The following is an 18,170-nucleotide window of genomic DNA, read 5'->3' on the forward strand; positions in this document are numbered from 1 at the left end:
ATGCGGGGTGACTCAGTGGAAAAATCTCTGGCTGAGCAAGTATGAGGACCAAGAGTCCAGATCCCCAAAACCCACGGAGGCCCCCTGGCCCCCTGCAAGCCCAGTACTCATGAGGCAGAGGCAGAGCATCCCTGGGGCAAGCTGGATAGCTAGACTAGCTGGCATTGGTGAGTTCCAGATTCAGGGAGAGGCCCTAAGTCAATCAGTAACATGGAAAGACATAGAGGAAAATGTCAACTTCTGGAGTCCACGTGTGTACATGCAAGCACATACGTGCATAGACACACACACACACACACCACCCTATTTCAAGGGTGCTGTGAGAAACAAAGAACAAGACACAAAGGATCATGGTAAGTGAGAAACACGCCAACAAGGGAAGAACCTCCCTTCCCATCAGGCACCTGCTGGCCCTCCCAAGGCTGGGTCTGTGACTGCGGAGGTTTGGTCACCAGATGGCGGGAACTGTTTGGGAAGGATTAGGAGGGTGTAGCCTTGACTGAGGAGGTGTGTCACTGAGGTTTCCGGAAGCCCACGACATTCCCAGTGGGTTCTCTCTGCCTGGAGGTTATGGATCAACATGTGAACACTCAGCATAGTCAGAACCACGCCTGCCTGCCTGCTGCCACATGTTCCCCATCCTGCCTGCCTACCGCCACGTGTTCCCCATCGAAACGGTCATGGACTCGCATCTCAAACTGTAAGCCCCAAATCAGCTCTTTCTTCTTAAGTTGTCTTGGCCATGGTGCCTCCGCCCGGCAACCGAGCAGTAACAAAGACAATGATCTTCTGGCACTGCAGGCCGTGCGGCACTAGCGCCCGAGGCTTCTGCTCCTGGTCAGTGTAAGACAACGGGGCAAAACAGGAGGAAAGAAAATAACAGAGGGGGGCAAAGTAGAAGAAAAGCAGGAAACCAAACTCCACTTTGCTCCATAGACATCAGCCTCTGTGGGAGAAGCTGGGAAGAGGTAACTATTGGGAAGCTTCTGTGGACACCGACAGACTTGTGTAGCCTTGTTAAACCTACTGAACCTAGTAAGTGAGTAGCTGTCAAGACTAAAAATACGTCAACTGTCCACGGTATAGTGCTTAAGGTTTGCTGCTGTCGCTGCCTAGAGACATAATAAAAGGCAAGGCGAAATCAACGAACACAGCAACAATGCACTATGAAGTGGCCGAAGTGACGGGACCCAGAGATACAAGCTCTACGATGTAGTGTGTCTGGTGCCGATGTGGTTTTATTTGTTCTTCTGTGATCCCAGCACCTGAAAGATAGAGACAAATAGATAAGTTCAGGGTCATTCGCAGAGATACTCAATGGTCAACCAGGATTACCCGAATCCCTCTTTTAAACAAAAAAAAAAAAAAAAAAAACCAAAGTCAATTTTATTTCCCCCTTTTGAAAAAAAGAAATGAAGGCTCCTATGTGAAAACATAGTTTATTTTCTCATTCAGACGCTTGTAGTTTACTTTTACAAAATAGCAGACAAAATTTGTTTCTTTAGTACAGAATATGTGATATTGAAATATATATACTATAGCACTTGAGATATAAACACACAGCAAACGCATAATCACTTTACGGCCATCATCTTTTTCATACATTTAAGATCTCATCAGGAAATAGACATTGCTTTTTGGCTTAAATATAGAAATAGTCTTTAATGCTTTTTGTAGCTACAAAAGCCGGTCTAAAACTACCACCATCTACAAAAAATGATAGGCTTTAGAATAAATACAGTTTTGCTACCATGCCATAATAAAACTTAACTACAGGAAGCCAGAGGAACTGGTCACTTCAGTGCAGCTGCATTTGGTCTACATAACTGTGCCTCGGAGATGCGCGCTATGGGAGTCCAGAAGTCAGCATTGCTTCTGGACCCTGAGCTGGTAGGTCCTCTAGGGTCCAACCATCTTGTGACCTGGGTTAGAGTGATGACCCCGTCGGCCAGTCATTAACTATGATAAAGGGAAGTCGCATAGGGGCTCTCTTCATCCCTGAGTAAAAGAAATGAAGCAGAAATCAGTGTTTACAACTAACTGTATTCAGAACACACACACACACACACACACACACACACACACACACACAAACATCACTGATGATCCACTTGCCAGCTAAGAGTAGAAACAGAGCAACAGAGCACTGTGTACGCCTTGGATGGCAAGTGATTGGTCATAATTGTTCAGGGGTGGCTTCCTTCCTCTTGCTATGGGACTCTCAGCTATTAGATAAAGAGTAGCATTTGCTTATATGATGTTTAGATATATCAAAGATATATTAAATTATGCTTGTTTTGTTGTCTACACTCCCAGCTCGTGCCAGATGGGAGGCTGAGGGAGAGAAGTGGCAAGACTTTGAGGGTGGCTGAACCTCCCTGAGACCCTGACTCAAAAATAAATGAACAAATAAAAACAGAAAGGATTTGAAATCCATTCAACAAAGGGCATATAATATGAAACAGAAATTTTAAGATGAAGATTAAGAGATCAATATCAATATACTAACCATAAAAAAAAGGGCATAAGTGATTGAACCTTGGCATCAATTTTATTTACAAAAAAATAAGCAAACAAGGTAAAAACGAAATGGTAGTTTGTGTCCCTTTGTGAAATCATATAGGAAGAAGGACACCAATTATACATAGAGAGAAAGGTTTGCCCTAGTGTCAAGTTTTAAGCGCTTGCAAAGAACCCTAACACAGGGGAACCCTGGGTAACAACCAGCAGCAGTCTTGACAGGTGTTGCAAGAATCAGTGTTTGTGTCTTCTCCAGGGCACTGCCTCCCTTGAAGGAGTCTTGAGATGTTCTACTTCAGCGGCTACCGCACACCAGCCGCTGGACAGCAACACTAGACGAAGAAGCAAACTGTTTTTGCTAACAGAGACACGCAAGGCAACAAAGCCTTGTGTCATAGGTAGCAACTCTGCTTAGATTTCACGTATAACAAAGATGCCTTTCCAAGGCCGAGGAGATGGCTGTCCATAAGCGCTTACTGCACACGCCCAAGGACCTGAGTTCAATACCAGAACCTACATAAAAGCCAGGCATCGGAGAAAAATCACAGTAATCCTAGTGCTAGCAAGGCTGGGCCTGGGGGGATCCCTAGACATAGAACCTAGCCTGCTTAGTCAGTACCAAAAGACTCCAGAAAACAAGACAGGCTAGATCCTGAAGAATGGCATCCATGGCTGCCCTCTGGCCACCACACTCCTGTGCACACACATGCACCTGCACATATATACCTGCAAACACATACCTGCATACACATGTTCCTGTACACACATGCACCTGCACACAATACCTGCACACACATACCTGCAAACAAATACCTGCACACACATGCTAATGCACACACATGTACCTGCACACACATACCCACACACACATGCTCCTGCACACATATGCACCTGCACACAATACCTGCACACACATGCACCTGCACACACATGCACCTGCACACACACACCTGCAAACACATACCTGCACACACATGCTCCTGCACACACATACCTGCACACACATGCACCTGCACACAATACCTGCACACACATGCACCTGCACACACACACTTACAAACACATACCTGCACACACATGCTCCTGCACACACATGTACCTGCACATACATACCTGCACACACATGCACCTGCACACAATACCTGCACACACATGTACCTGCACACACATGCTCCTACACACACATGTACCTGCACACACATGTACCTGCACACACATGTACCTGCACACACATGCTCCTGCACACACATGTACCTGCACACACATGTACCTGCACACACATGTACCTGCACATACATGCTCTTGCACACATACCTGCACACATGCACCTGCACACACATGCACCTGCACACACATGCACCTGCACACAATACCTGCACACACACACCTGCAAACACATACCTGCACACACATGCTCCTGCACAAACATGTACCTGCACACACATGTACCTGCACACACATGCTCCTGCACACACAATCCTGCACACACATACCTGCACACACATGCTTCTGCACACACATGTACACACACTTTCTACAACTAAGATAGGTTTTCAAACAAGAGCATCTTAAGACGCTGACACCTATACCAGGAATCTTTACCTGTTCTCTTCTTTGAGTTTCCTGGCTGCCTGTGTTGAGAGCTTAATCTGTAAGTCAAGTCTCTGCAGGAAGTCCCTAGCAGATACTTCCTCAGGCTGTGCAGGCTGAGGGTCTGGGTCCTGAGGACTGGAAGGGGGCATTTCTTCCTCAGCCACCACAGGCTCTTCATGACAAAAACTGCTGTCAACAGTTTCCTTTTCTGGAGAATCAATGGAGTTAAGTCCATTAAACACCAGCGGCTTCTCTGATAGAATTGGGATGCTCAAAGTCTTCTTCAGAAATATACAGTCATTGGTAAACAGCTTATTGGCCCTTTTAATCTGTTCCATCTAAAACACACAAAAAAAAGAGAGACAGAGTTATATACAACCAAATTCCAGAGTTGAAACAACCATAAACATGGAACTGTACATACTCCTGAACAATTGTGTGCAATGCTGCGCTAGCCTATGTTACAGCAACTTGACACAAAGCCGAGTCATTTGGGAAGAGGGATTTGCCCATGGACCAGTCAGCAGTGCATTTTCCATATTAATGATTGATGTAGGTGGGCCCATCCCTCCAGGGTAGTGCCACCCCCGGGCAGGTGGCCCTGGATGATAGGATAAAGCAAGCTAAGGAAGCTGCGAGGAACAGCGCAGGAAGCAGCATTCCTTCACGGCCTCTGCATCAGTTCCTGGCCTGAATCCTTTTGATGATGGACAATAAACTGAAATAAACCCTTTCCTCCCCAAGTTCCTTTCCCTCCCTCAACATAGTATTTTTGTTAATTATTTGGGAATTTCATACAATGTACCCTCTCTTTCCATTCTTTGCTGGTCCACCCTCTCGCCCTTATTCCCTCCAAAACAAAACAAAAAACACCAAGTTCAATTTGTGTTGTCCATAGACTCACTGGAGCACAGTCAAACTCCCCGTGGCCAGCCCCTTTAAGTAAACTGAGTCCATCCATCCTAGTGTGATGTCATGTCCTGTCCCCTGCCCCTCGTTACCCGACCTCCACTCCCCCACCCCCACCAGAAGCCGTCAGCTGTGACGAGCTACACTTCAGCATCTTCATCACAATTTTGAAGGACTCTATTCAAAAGCTTCCTTTCTGGACTGTTCCTTTTTTCCGGGGTTGGGAGAGGTTGTCACAGAGGCCTTCAATGTCTCTCATTCTCAGTTAGGGGTCTGCAGTCATCAGTACCACTGCAGAAGAAGTGTGGCGGCTTTTGGCTGTTTGTTTGGTTTTGCTTGGGTTTTTGTTTGTTTGTGCCAGGGTCTCACATGGCCCAGGTTGGCCTTGAACTCACTACGGAGCTGAGGATGGCTCTGAACTTCTGACTCTTGTCTCCACCTCCCTAGTGCTGACATTATGGGATACCTAGTGATACCTGGTTTATATGTTTCTGGAGATCAAATCTGGAGCTTCATGAATGCTAGGCAAGCACTCTACCAACTGTGTGTATGTGTGGTTTTTGTTTGTTTGTCTATCTTTGGGTTTTGTTTCTTTGTTTTGTTTTAGTTTGTGTTTTTTTGTTTTGTTTTGTTTTTTGGTTTTTGTGTGTGTGGTTTTTTTGTTGTTGTTTTTTGTTGGCTTGTGTGTGTGTGTGTGTGTGTGTGTGGTTTTTTTTGTTTGGGTTTTTTGTTTTTTGTTTTTTGTTTTGTTTTTTTTTTTTTTGGCCTGTGTGCATGTCTGTGTACTGCATGTATGCAGTTCCCATGGAGGCCAGAAGAGGGCATCAGATACTGGGCAACTACCTTTACAGAGGTCATGAGCCACCATGTGGGCCCTGGGAATCAAACCCAGGTCCTCTAGGGAGCAGCCAGTGCTTTACCAAACACTGCTGAGCCACTCTCCAGCCCCTGTAGTACTTAATTCTTACTTATGCTGTTGGCTTTTTAAAAGTTTTTCTACTGATACAGCTTTACTTGTAGAGGGTTCACTCTGTCTCTGGAATTCTGCTTGGTGAATTAACAGACCCTGGAGGCGGTAGAGGCATGTGCATGAGCAGGATGTTGCAGCCATTGAGAGAGGCCTCACAGAGAAGGTGGCTTCTGGCTCTGGTGCTTTTGACTTCAGATGGGCCTTAAAGAATCAGTAGCTGAGGGCCAGGCAAGAAAAGGAGATGGGGGGGGGGGGCGCTGGAGAGATAGCTCAGAGGTTAAGAGCACTGACTACTCATACAGAGGTCCTGAGTTCAATTCCCAGCAACCACAGAGTGGCTCATAACCATCTATGGTGAGATCTGGTGCCCTCTTCTGGCTTGCAGGCATACATGCAGGCAGAACATTGTATACATAATAAATGAAAAAAACATTAAAAAAAAAAAAAAAGGAGATAGGAGAAATTGTACAGATCGTGTCTTTTTCCCCCCTACAGAGTGTGAATATTCACTTTGCAAACAAAAGAAGGGGGATTCACAGGGACTGCGCACATGTGAGCGGCAGATGGAGAACAGGATGCAGGCGGAGGCCTTGCCCACCCACAGAGACGGCAAAGGGCGAAACAGAGACTAAGACACACAAACCTCCCATCCCCCTCACAACCGCGCTGCAATCTAGAACTCGTCCCAGATGAGGAAATGGGAGGAAGTTAGTGGCCTAAGCCCACGACACTGGTGAGCGAGCACGGAGGGGGCTCACAGCAAGCTTAGTGCATCGCTGGCCACTCTTTCCTCCGTTGCACTGTCTCTGGACTTCCCCAAGCCGGCCTGTGAGCCTGCTCCAGGACAGGCACCCCACAGGCACCGTAGAGGTTTGCTTACACAAAACCTTTCCGGTGAGGTAAAGATAAAAAGTTTAGTGAGACTGTGAAACAGCCTGACTGCCTTGGTTCAAATCCGTCTCCACTAACTTGAACATGAATATATATGCATGTGTGACTTATCTCATACAGTTGTAAAACAAGGCATCATCTACCACAAGGGGACTGCAAAGACTACATGCATTTACTTTAATATATGTGTGTGTGTGTGTGTGTGTGTGTTTGTGTATGTGTGTGTATGTATATATATATTTACATATATATATGTAATATACATATATATATATATATGAGAGAGAGAGAGCACCAACACGCACAGGTATAGACAGAGATAAATGGGAAATCCTGTCACCCATTTCTAGGTACTTTGCTGACCTCTATGCATGTATATACTAAGGTATGTACATATGTATATGTGCCTATCCATCTGTCTATCCACCTCTTTCCAAACCATGCATCCAAAATGAAGAAACCCAGGCACAAAAAGGCACTTGGTTCAACAAGCACATACAGCTCTGTAAATGTCTGACCTGGCTCTGAAATCCACAACGTCTGGTTAAGGTGCATGATTAACGGAACCAAATTTTGGAAGCCTTTAAACTCATTCTGAGTAGGGAAAATGCATTTCTACTCCAAAGAGTCTAAAGAAACAACAGTCAAATAAAGGGGCCCCATTTCTCCTGCCTTGTTTTGTTTTGTAAAGGGGGGGGGGGGCAGTTGCTGTATAGCCCTAGCTCTCGTGGAACTGACTGCAATCCTCCTGCCTCGGTCTCCTGTGTGCTAAGTGTAAGTATGTGCCAATGCAACAGATCTTCCTGCTTCCTTGTAATAAAGAGAAGCCATGAAATAGTATCACTAAAGAAAGCGTTCTCTTGTTTAAAAAAAAAAATCATCATTTGTGGAAAGGACTGTAAGCTTTGTCACAGGTGAAAGCAATCTTGGCGGGCTTTACCCTTGGACACACCATGGATACCCTGAGATAGACTGAGTGGAGCCAACCTGGGCCTGGAATTCAGGAAGCAGACCTGGGGACTCCACCTGGACTCTTGTTTTTCTAATCGACCCTCAATGGCAGAAGGAGACCGCCCTTCACACGTGACACAGACAGGCAGAGAGGAGAGAGCAGCAGCAGGTGCAGACCCGGCTTGAGCGCACGTGGATCAGCGAACAGGCCAAACCAGCACACAGGCCAGAGACACCTAGGGACCCGTCCCGTGGAACGGATACCGGAAGGTTCACTCTTTTTTCCCTTTAACCTTTTATCCCTCTTGTGTAAGCTGGTTGGGATGTATAATAAAGTTTAATTGTTTAAAAAAAAAAAACAGAGCCCACAATCATTTATACGTGTGAGACCAGAGGTATGATTGGGCCTTATTCTATAACCTTGGAAATTATTGGCCCAGAACTCATTATGTAGATTAGGCTGGTGCTGACGTCAGAGAGGTCCCCCTTAACTTTAAAAGTGTATACCATCATACCCTTTATTCTCTTTCCTTTAATAATTAAAAAAAAAAACTTGCAAAAAGGAAGAGAACTGGTGTTCCGGTTTCTGGGGAGATGGGAGAGGTAAGAAAAGAGAGACCATGACGGGTAGCGTCGTTTTAGAGACAAAATTAAAAATCTAAATGCCCCAAGTACCCTAGTTAGCAGGGTCAGATTTTCAGATTTGAGAGAACTAAGAACTTGAAAATCTTGCCCATGTAGATTGAGGTGTGTTCCAATCTGCCCGCTCTTGGGTCCCTAAGGTGCAGATCCTCCCATCCCCCGAGGGGACAAGCCTCCAAAGGCCACCCCTTCTGAACTGCATGGGGCACACGACTCACTCCCACCCCTGCAGTGCCACGGTGCCCCAGCTTTGTGACACACCACTTCCATCCTAGAAGGACGACGGCATTTGCTGACTCTGTCAGGAGCCACTGCCAGTTGTCACCAGGTGGAACCTGACACTGAGGCCACCTGGAGGACGGCGCGTGGATCACAGGCTGAAGACAGGGTAGCTCAGACCTTTCTTTTCCATGCGTGAAAGTAAACTCCACTTTTTATTTGGCTTGAAGTTTTGTTTTGTTAGTTTTTATTCGTTAATTGCTTAAAAATAAATCTTTCTTTAATTTTTAAAATTATTCGTGTGAAGAAAGGGAGAGACATGATCTACTTATAGTTAAAGGTCACTGCGTTACAAACAGAGAACAAAAGAATCAACTGCTCAGCAGCTTTGGGGGACCCTGGGGGTGACAGAAGCACAGCTACAGTGGAAGCAGAGACAGCAGACGCATGACCGGGCAACCCAGGACAGGGGACATTTTATCCTGCAAGGGACACTGTCTGTTTCCATCTGAGTACAGGTCTGGAAATTTCACCTCACAAGGAAGTGAGGCAGCTCACGACGCATGCAAGGAAGAGCTGGAAAACTCATTTCCACAGGCCTTCCGTTCTCCCCGACAGCCATGCAGCCCGGAGAACAGAGAGAGCGGCCCTTCAAAGCGACACAGAATGACTTTCGTTTCTCGGGAAAGAGAGGTGCTGCAATCGAACACTTTCATCCTCTCCTAGCCACGGGTGAAGGATGACCCAGCGAAACCCGCCTGCCCACTCATCTCTAAGAAAGGGGAATTTACACCGGAGGGAACTCATGAGAGAGACGTAACCCCGAGTTATCTTCACACTGGCTGCTGGGCTTGGCTTGCAGAATAATCTCGTATAAATTAGCCGCCCCTGTTTCTGCTTCCCCGTTGGGGACCCAGGCCCGTTGTGCACGGAGCTGGAGGAAGTGAAGCCGAGCAGGGCGGGTGGGCGCAATGCAGGATCGTGGAGGATGGCGAATGCTCAAGAAAACAAACGTCTCAGTAGACAGCCTCAGTGAGACGACAGCTTGTTTAATTGGGGGGGGGGGGGAACAACGGCTATTTAAACCTTTGGGGAGTGGGTAGAGGCTTTTCAGGGTGAGTGTACATCACTGGCTAGGGTGGGGGGCCAAAGTGCTGAGAATGCCTTATTTGCATGAACAGGAATTCCAGGTGCTTGCTGGACATGACCTTATAAGGGAAAAAGTAAACTTGTAACCTGGCTGCCAGGCTATGTGCCCACCTCAGGGGTGGCAGAGGTGGGTGCTGTAAGGCTTCCTGTACCAGGACATGCAAACTCAGGGCAGGGAGGAAATGGTCCTGCCAGGTCTCTAGACAAGATTTTGGGGGTTTGGATGCGCTTTGACCTCACTCTTGCTGCAAGCCGGCTCCCCTGGCCACAAGACTCCCCTGCCACACATACATACACAACTATCATTTTATCATTATTTTTGCAGAAAGCAGATGGAAATAACAAATGATTCTCTCTGATGCACCCTGTATCTGTGAACTGTTCCGGTCTGGGCGTTAGTGGTAATCAGACCTTTCCCATCACCATGTGCTCAAGGTAGCTTCTTGGAATATGGTGGAAGAGGAAGGGAGGGGGGAGCGGGAAGATACAAGTGAAGGGATAACAATTGAGATGTAATCTGAATAAATCATTTAAATAAAAAAAATTTTAGAGGTAGCTTCTTTTTCCTTCCACAATCTTTTTTTTTAGTTTGTTTTGGTTTGGTTTGGTTTTTTTTGAGACAGGGTTTCTCTATGTAACCTTGACCGCCCTGGACTCTCCTTGTAGACCAGGCTGGCCTTGAACTCACAGAGATCCACCTGCCTCTGATTCCTGAGTGCTGGGATTAAAGGTGTGCACCATCACTGCCCGGCTCCTTCCACAATCTTAAAAGAGTATATGAAATCCACTATAAGAAATGTGTGTGTGTGTGTGTGTATATGTATGTATATACATATATATACACACATATGTATGTATGTGTGTGTGTGTGTATGTATGTGCATATATTCAGAAGGCACATTCTCTGTCTCCTGGAACTGGAGAATGCTGAGTGAAATGGGTCTGCAGATATCTTCAGAGTAAAGAACTGTGATAATTGTAAATGTATTAAACATCACTGAATTGTACACTTCAGCAGGGTAAATCCTGTGCTCTGTAATTATACTTCAGCAACAGGTGTGGGAGAGAGATACAAGAAAAACTATTAAAACCACAAATTATAGGTTACCTTGCCATAACTTTCACTCTAGGTGGCACTATGACAGTCAACAACTTCCACCAGTACCACAGTAGCTACCCCTAAAAAAGCCCAGAAGTCCACAGCTAAGCCTGAGGACTTTGGGAGAATGTAATCAATACTAAAGCCCAGAGAGAGAAAGGGGCTTCAAGGAGACAGACGGAGGAGGAAGAAGGCTGGTTGTTCACCCTGCTGCGATTGCTGTTTGCCGTTGCGGGACTGCTGATACTCTGACGTCTGAGATTGGTATTTTCCCAAAGAACCCAACAACCCTAACCAACCAGAACTAAGTCTAAAAGGCATCTAGGACTCCTTTCCCCTCTGACCTTTCTCTTCTACCTAGGTTTGGGGGAGGTTTAAGTAGAGGCTTAAGGAAGCCCAAATAAAGTAGAGTTAAAAACTAGCACCTACAACCTAGGACTAAATCTGAATTCTGATGCCAGGCATGGCGGCCTATTATCCCAGCACTCAGACAGTAGAGGCAGGAAGCTCAGTCTAAGCGTTTCTCTGATACAGAGACTGTTTCAAAGCAAGAGATAGGGCGAGAATGAGTTTATGCAAATAGGTCTCCCTTGCTGCCCCCTTCCTATTTGCAGTGTCTGTACTGCCCTTTGGTTTTTCTAAGGTTTCCAAATCAAATATTATAGACGGTAACTTAGAACTCTGACTGATTTCTTCCAGAGACTTTAGACACACAGGGAGGGGTCAGGATGCTGGAATTAAACAACAGCTAAATCTAGCTCCAGAGCTAAAGCTCTTTATGTCTCCAAAGAGATAAACACAGGCAGGGACATTCCAGCCCGAGCAAGTAAGTCTGAGGTTTGAACTGCAGTTAATGGTTTTTCTCAACCAGACCCAAATAGTTTCAGTTTCCCAGAACCACTTCCTCAAACTCTAGTAGAGATGCCCAGACCTAAGCCTGTGTGTAACTGAGTTTTTAGACTCACAGCTGGAGGAGGAGGGGGAGACATCAACAGCACTCAGCAGCAACTGCAGCTGGTGCGTGCATGGAACTAACTGGTCTTGCCTAGAACCCCAAGCACTGAAATAGAGGCTGGAGGATCAGGAGTTCAAGACCAGTGTGAGCTCTATAGTGACTTCAAGGGTGGCTTGGGCTACACGAAACCTTGTCTCAAAAGAAACAGAAAAGGCGGGCCTATGAGATGGCTCAGTTAGTTAAAGGCACTTGTCACCAAGGATGACAACCTGAAGTAGACCTCTGGGACCCACAGGGTGGAAAAGAGAGAACTGACTCCTGTAAGGTGAACTCTGACTTCCACTTACCCTGAGGTGGATGTCCTACCCATCCCCCAACCCAAAGGAATAAACGTCAGATTTTTTTAAACGTTCACTTCACGTGTGTTGTGTGCATATCAGGCCCCTGAGCTCTGGAGCTAGATTTAACTATTGTTTAATTCCAGCATCCTGACCCCTCCCTGTTTTTTTTTTCCAAGCCTCTGGGGGAAATTAGTCAGAGCTCTAAGTTACCACTTAGAATATTTTATTTGGAACCCTTGGAAAAGCCCTAAGTTACCACTTAGAATATTTTATTTGGAAAAGCCAAAGGACCACACGGACACTGCCTGCACACCATCTACATGCCTGGATCCAAGGAGGTCAAAAGAAGGTGTCAGACTCACTTGTACTGGATACTTGATAGTGTCATGGAGTCATCACGTGCGTGCTAAGAACCAAACCCAGGTCATCTGAAAGAGCAACACATGTTCTTGACCACTGGACCATCTCTCCAGCCTCACTTTAATTTTTTTTTTTTTTTAAAGAAAAGAAATAGGCTTCAAGTCAATTCTTAGAGTACACATCTTCAGGAGGCTGGGCATCCCACTTAGTCCCAATCCAGGGTCTTCCTTTCCAGAGCCTGCTTAGCTACACGGGCTACAGTCTCAGACAGTCAGACTTTTTTGTAAATTGGGTCCACACCCATGAGGAGGACCCATCGGGTGTTGGAAGGAGAGACTATTTTATCGTGTAGCCTTGGTGTCTACTACAGGCCTCAGACAACCCAAGTTCAATACAAGGAGAGGAAGAAATAACAAGTGTGAGTTATTACTGACTCATTGAAGGAAGGACGCTGTGAAAACGTCATATTTTCTAACTCACTGGAGGAAGAACTGGGGCCCATTGACCTGGCTCAATTCTTCTTTCTTACAGAGAGGCCCCCTGGGTCTCCAGGCAGTTGTCTAGGTCAGATACACTCAATAGAAACAGCAAACAAACAAGCAGAACATGCAGACATGTCCATCTTTTTGACACTGTGACTGATGCTATGTCAGTAACACTTGTAGTGGAGAACCACACAGTCAGGTTGCTGAAAAACAAGTTCATAATGTTTTAAGTCAATGTGTAATTTTGCATTAAGCCACATTCATAGCTGGCTTGTATGTGGCCCTTGGGCTACAGTCTAGACACACCTGACAGCCTATCAACAGCTTATCCAGAACCCAGCCACTTCCGCCACATCCTCCCTTTCCTCACTGCCTTCATCCAAGTGACTGCCCAGTTCATCTGCATCACTACAAATGTCTCCATCCTATCTGGTCTCTCCTTGGTCCTGGTCCATACGGTCTATCACTAAAACAGCAGCCAGATTAATCCTTTACAGTCAGGTTTGGTGGCGTATACCAGCACCTCAGAAGCTGAGGCAGGATTACAAATCCAAGGTCAGACTAGGACCTTGTCTCAAAACAAAACAAAACCTACCTGGGTTGGGTAGTTTTATGTCAGCTTGACACAAGCTACAGTCATTTCGAAGAGGGACCCACAGGAACCGAGCAGCAGTGGCACATGCCTTGAATCCCAGCACTTGGGAGACAGAGGCAAGCAGATCTCTGAGTTCACGGACAGTCTGGTCTACTGAGTAAGTTCTAGGCTAGCCAGGGCTATATAGAGAAACCTTGTCTCACAAAACCAAAAATAATGAAGAATACCACTTGGCCATCATGGGAAGGGTTTGGTTAGTTGGTTGGTTGGTTGGTTGGTTGGTTGGTTGATGTTTTCATTTACTTGTATCGTCTAATTATGCAGCCCTGGCTCCTACAATATGGAATCGTCCCATCTATATCAACAGAGTTTAGCACACCTGTACCTGTGCAGGTGGATCAGGAGTTCAAGGGCATCCTCATCTACACAGGGAGTTTGAGGCCACCCTGGGCCACATGAGACCCTGTCTTGAAAAAAATAAAAATAAAAAAAAATAGAAAATGTATGAACAATAGCACTAAGGTTGAGAAATCACATTATAGATTACTTGTGACCAGAGATGGAGCACCTAATTCATCATACCTGATTCTATCACAGTAGAATCAGCAGTTGGGGCTGGAGAGACACTTCAGCAGTTAAGAGCGATGGCTTCTCTACCCTGGATTGAGTCTTTATTCCCTGCACCCAGCTCACAACAGGCTGTGACTCCGATCCCAGGGCATCCAAGGTCCTCTTCCGACTGCCACAGGTACCAGGCATGCATGTGGTACACAGACGCACGCACAGGCAAAACATCCTTGCACGTAAAATAAATGTTTTAAAACAAAAAAAATAAAAAAAAAAATCATAAGTCTTTATAAAAGTAGTGAAAGTCTGATTTATACTTTAATGGGAAAGGATAATAAGGTTAAAAGTAACAGGATCTAACTAGACAAATCGCAGAAAGCCTTTGAACAAAGTAGAGACCTGTACCAAGCAGATGCAAGTAATTCAAGAACATGGGTCTCAGAATAACTGTCATGGGACAGACCATAGGAAATGACTCCTTTGCATATCACAGACTCCTAAGTTTACACATAGTAGCCTGGTATGCACAGAAACCAGAAAACATGACTTTCCATCTTCAGTGAGCAGGATGCTGCAAGCCCTTGCTAAGAATGCAGATCAGAAGTAATATCTAGAGCAAAGAAACTGCTTTATGCCTGTGTTAATTCAAGCCGGTGTAGATGATAACCATACTTGGAAATACCCTGACCTCTTATCTGTCTCCTCATCTGTGAGAAGATGAATCACACCTCTCTCCCCTAGGCTTCTTAAGAAAGCCAAATTAAATAAGATCGCATGAAAACAACCAAGAGGCTGGAGAGGCGGCTCGGTGGTTAAGAGCGCAGACTGCTCTTCCAGAGAACCAGGGTTCAATTCCCAGCATACACAGATGGCTTACAACCCTATGTGACTCCATTTCCAAGTGATCTGACGCCCTCTTCTGGCCTGTCTAGGCACCAGGCACACAGGTGTCGCACATACATACACGCAGGCAGAACACTCATACACTGACATTTCAGCTCCGCTTTTCCTGGGCTGTGACCCAAACCAGACCCCAATGGGCACACGATGACAGCTGTGCGTGCATGTTCACATTTAGAACCGCCTAGAAGGATCTCAAAATGGTGTGATCAAGCTCTCAAAACGCTTAAATGATAGAAGGGCTTGCTGGTAAACAAACACCTGGTTAAATATGCAAAATAGGTTACTCTGAAGATACAGCAAGATCATCTTTCTTCCTACTGCTGTCCAAAAAGCTTCAGGAAAGATCACTGAAAACGGATACTGAGCTCCAATGTAAAAAGGCCATCACATAGCTCAGTTAATTATAAGTAATTTTAATGAAACAATTTGTACCCTCGGGTTTCCATGATCTTCCCCAAGGTGTAATGCAATATACCCAAGACGCACACCCTTATAAATTTGTAAAACACAGCCCTCCAGCTCACCTAGACCACAGCTCCTGGCTGCTGTTTAGCGCCAGGTGTCACGTTCAGGGTTGCCAGTGAACACAGGGGTGTAATTTCACTTCTAAATAAAGAAGCAGAATCAATAGAGCCAGAACCATCCACGGTAAGAACCGTACATCCTGAGTCATCACAGCTTGTTTACACAGCGCAGAATTCGCATGGCTTTGAGTAAACAGATAGTGAGCTCCGGGTAGCAAAATGGGTAAAGGTGGCTGTGGGTAGTGGCCAAAACGCGGACCTCCGTGGCGCTTCTCGCGCGACAGACACGATCTGAGACTGGCAGGGCGCTGAGAACGCCATGCACTAGGTGGTCCGGCAAGCCCTGGCGGCAGCCCTTCTCTGCAGCAGCAGCAGCAGCAGGAGCAGGAGCAGCAGCAGCAGCAGCTTAGACGCCCGCTGCAGTTGCAGCAGCGCGCTGGGATGCGGCGCAGAGACGCGGGGACGCACGGCTTGCTCCCCACCCTCCGCTCCCATGTCCAACCCCGCCCGGGGGCCGCAGGCCGGCGCGCCCTGCTCACCGAGACTCCGTACTTGAGCGCGATGCCCTGCAGCGTGTCTCCGGCGCGGACCCGGTGCTCCACAAGGCGCTCGATGACGCCGGCGCCCAGCGGCGCCCGCACGCTGGCCGTGCTACCGTATGAGCGGGTCTTGGTGCGGGCCAGGCTCAGCGACAGCTCGGCCTCCTCCGGCTCCGTGCGAGAGCGCGGCGGAGGGGAGGGCGCCGAGGGCCGGTGCGCACGGGGGCCGCCTTCCCGCAGGGCCGGCGCAGGCGAGAGATCCGCCATGGGTCCTGCCAAGGCCGCCGGGGCGCCGAGCTCGCCAAGGGGGCGGCGCCTCCTCCTCCGCCTCTTCCTCCTCACTGGGGCTGCGGCTGGCCGTGCCGCGGGGGCGGCAGGCGCGAGGCCGAGGCGGGGAGCTGCGGGTCCCGCATGGCGCGCGCCGCCCTCTGAGGCCGGCTTTTGCCCCTGGCACCAGCGGTCCTTGTGCTCCGAGGAGGAGAAAAGGAAGCTGAGCTCCCGCCGCCGCGTGCGGGTCCTGCGGCAGAAGGCCCTGCAGATGCCGGCGCGAGCCGAGGCTGGTGGGCCGGGAGAGGCCAACGGAGGCATCCTTGGACCCAAATGGACCCCAGAACCGTGCATACAAGAAAGAGCCCAACTAAAGACTGCCCTGACCACAGTAGACAAACACACACACACACACACACACACACACACACACACACACACACACACACACACACACACACACACACACACACACACGCCTTGCTTGATACTAGGGAAACTGACCTATGTATAGCAAATCTTTCTGTTTGGTACTCAGGCCTACTGAGTAGCCTCCAGATGTTTGAGGTTCACTCTTCTTAGCGAACCAGTGCCAGTTATAGGCCTGGGCTTGTGCAGAGTGAAGTTAACTGGAATCATCTGCCCTGGCTTTTGAGACCCCTCTTCCTGCCAGGTAGAAAAGGAGCGTTGTCTCAAAGTTTTGTTATGTTGCTATGCTGACGGAAGCAAAATAAACAACGCAGGTCACGCAAGAGGACGGAAGAGCAGCAGCGGTCCCCGTATCACACTCCCACTCAGTTCTTCAGTTGCGGGCGGGGGGCATGGTGGTGCACGCCTTTAATCCCAGCACTCGGGAGGCAGAGGCAGGTGGATCGCTGTGAGTTCGAGGCCAGCCTGGTCTACAAAGTGAGTCCAGGACAGCCAAGGCTACACTGAGAAACCCTATCTCGAAAAACTAAATAAAAATAAAAAAAACAAATCTTCAGTTGCTCCCTGAGAATAACAGAATCTGTATAAACCCACATTGGCACCCATGTCACCTGTTTTTACGTTTAGCATGTGTACCCCATCTACAATTCCTCCCGAATCTCTTAAGCTCCTTCCTTACATCCACCTTCATGTTTCGCATATGCCGCTCCCACCGACAGTAACGGTAGCCGCCCCGCCCCACCCCAACACCCTGTCTACTCTCCACTTGTTTGTTCATTATTAGATCTGTTTTTATTTACCTGTGTCTGTTTTCCGTGAGCATTTGGGTGATTGTGGAGGCCAGAAAAGGTTGACAGATCCGACAGAGCTAGGATTACAGGTGGCTGTGAGCTGCCCAATGGCATTGCTGAGAACCAAACGCGTGTCTTCTAGAGGAACAGCATTCTCTCTTAACTGCTGAGCCATCTGCTATGGCTCTGATTTTTTTTTTTTTTTTTTTTTTTTTTTTAGAAAAGGTCTCATATAGCCCAGTCAGGCCTAGATGTCAATTCCCCAGCCTCTGTCTCCTGTGTGCTGGGACTATAGGCATGTACCATCACAACTGGTCTATGCAGTGCTATGGGTTGAACCCAAGCAAAAACTCTACCAAATGAGCTACACCTGTGGCCCCAGAATCTTAGGGTTTGGTTTGGGGTTTTCTGTTTGTTTGGTTGGTGGTTGTTTGGTTGGTTGTTTGGTTGGTTGGTGTTTGATTTCGTTTT

At 47.3% G+C, this 18,170-nt stretch overlaps 1 protein-coding gene across 3 annotated transcripts; it reads right to left on the minus strand.

Moving 5' to 3' along the window:
* Positions 1 to 1,423: 1,423 nt before the first annotated feature.
* Positions 1,424 to 17,135, minus strand: LYSMD2 (LysM domain containing 2). Of its 3 annotated transcripts, none has more exons than XM_084754583.1 (3): positions 16,984 to 17,135; positions 4,123 to 4,451; positions 1,424 to 1,998 (listed from the first exon to the last, which is right to left on the minus strand). In XM_084754583.1, exons 2-3 carry the CDS (start codon positions 4,449 to 4,451, stop codon positions 1,956 to 1,958), a joined length of 372 nt encoding a protein of 123 aa, XP_084610709.1. In that variant the 5' UTR covers positions 16,984 to 17,135; the 3' UTR covers positions 1,424 to 1,955. The 3 variants fall into 3 exon arrangements, with proteins under 3 accessions (XP_084610709.1, XP_084610707.1, XP_084610708.1); XM_084754581.1 differs by lacking the exon at positions 16,984 to 17,135 and adding an exon at positions 16,213 to 16,853; XM_084754582.1 differs by lacking the exon at positions 16,984 to 17,135 and adding an exon at positions 16,226 to 16,366.
* Positions 17,136 to 18,170: the final 1,035 nt, after the last annotated feature.

Source organism: Acomys minous, assembly GCF_964271855.1.
Source record: "Acomys minous genome assembly, chromosome: 13".
NCBI lineage: Eukaryota > Metazoa > Chordata > Mammalia > Rodentia > Muridae > Acomys > Acomys minous.

Bases quoted from the DNA above. Each gene is read 5' to 3' on its own strand.
- LYSMD2 (XM_084754581.1), bottom strand. From the start codon at position 16,833: ATGCACGGTTCTGGGGTCCATTTGGGTCCAAGGATGCCTCCGTTGGCC. The intron at 4,452-16,212 runs GTGAGCAGGGCG...TGTGTGTTTTAG, and splicing joins CGCTCAAGTACGGAGTCTCG to ATGGAACAGATTAAAAGGGC. The intron at 1,999-4,122 runs GTAAAGATTCCT...TCTTTTACTCAG, and splicing joins AAACTCAAAGAAGAGAACAG to GGATGAAGAGAGCCCCTATG.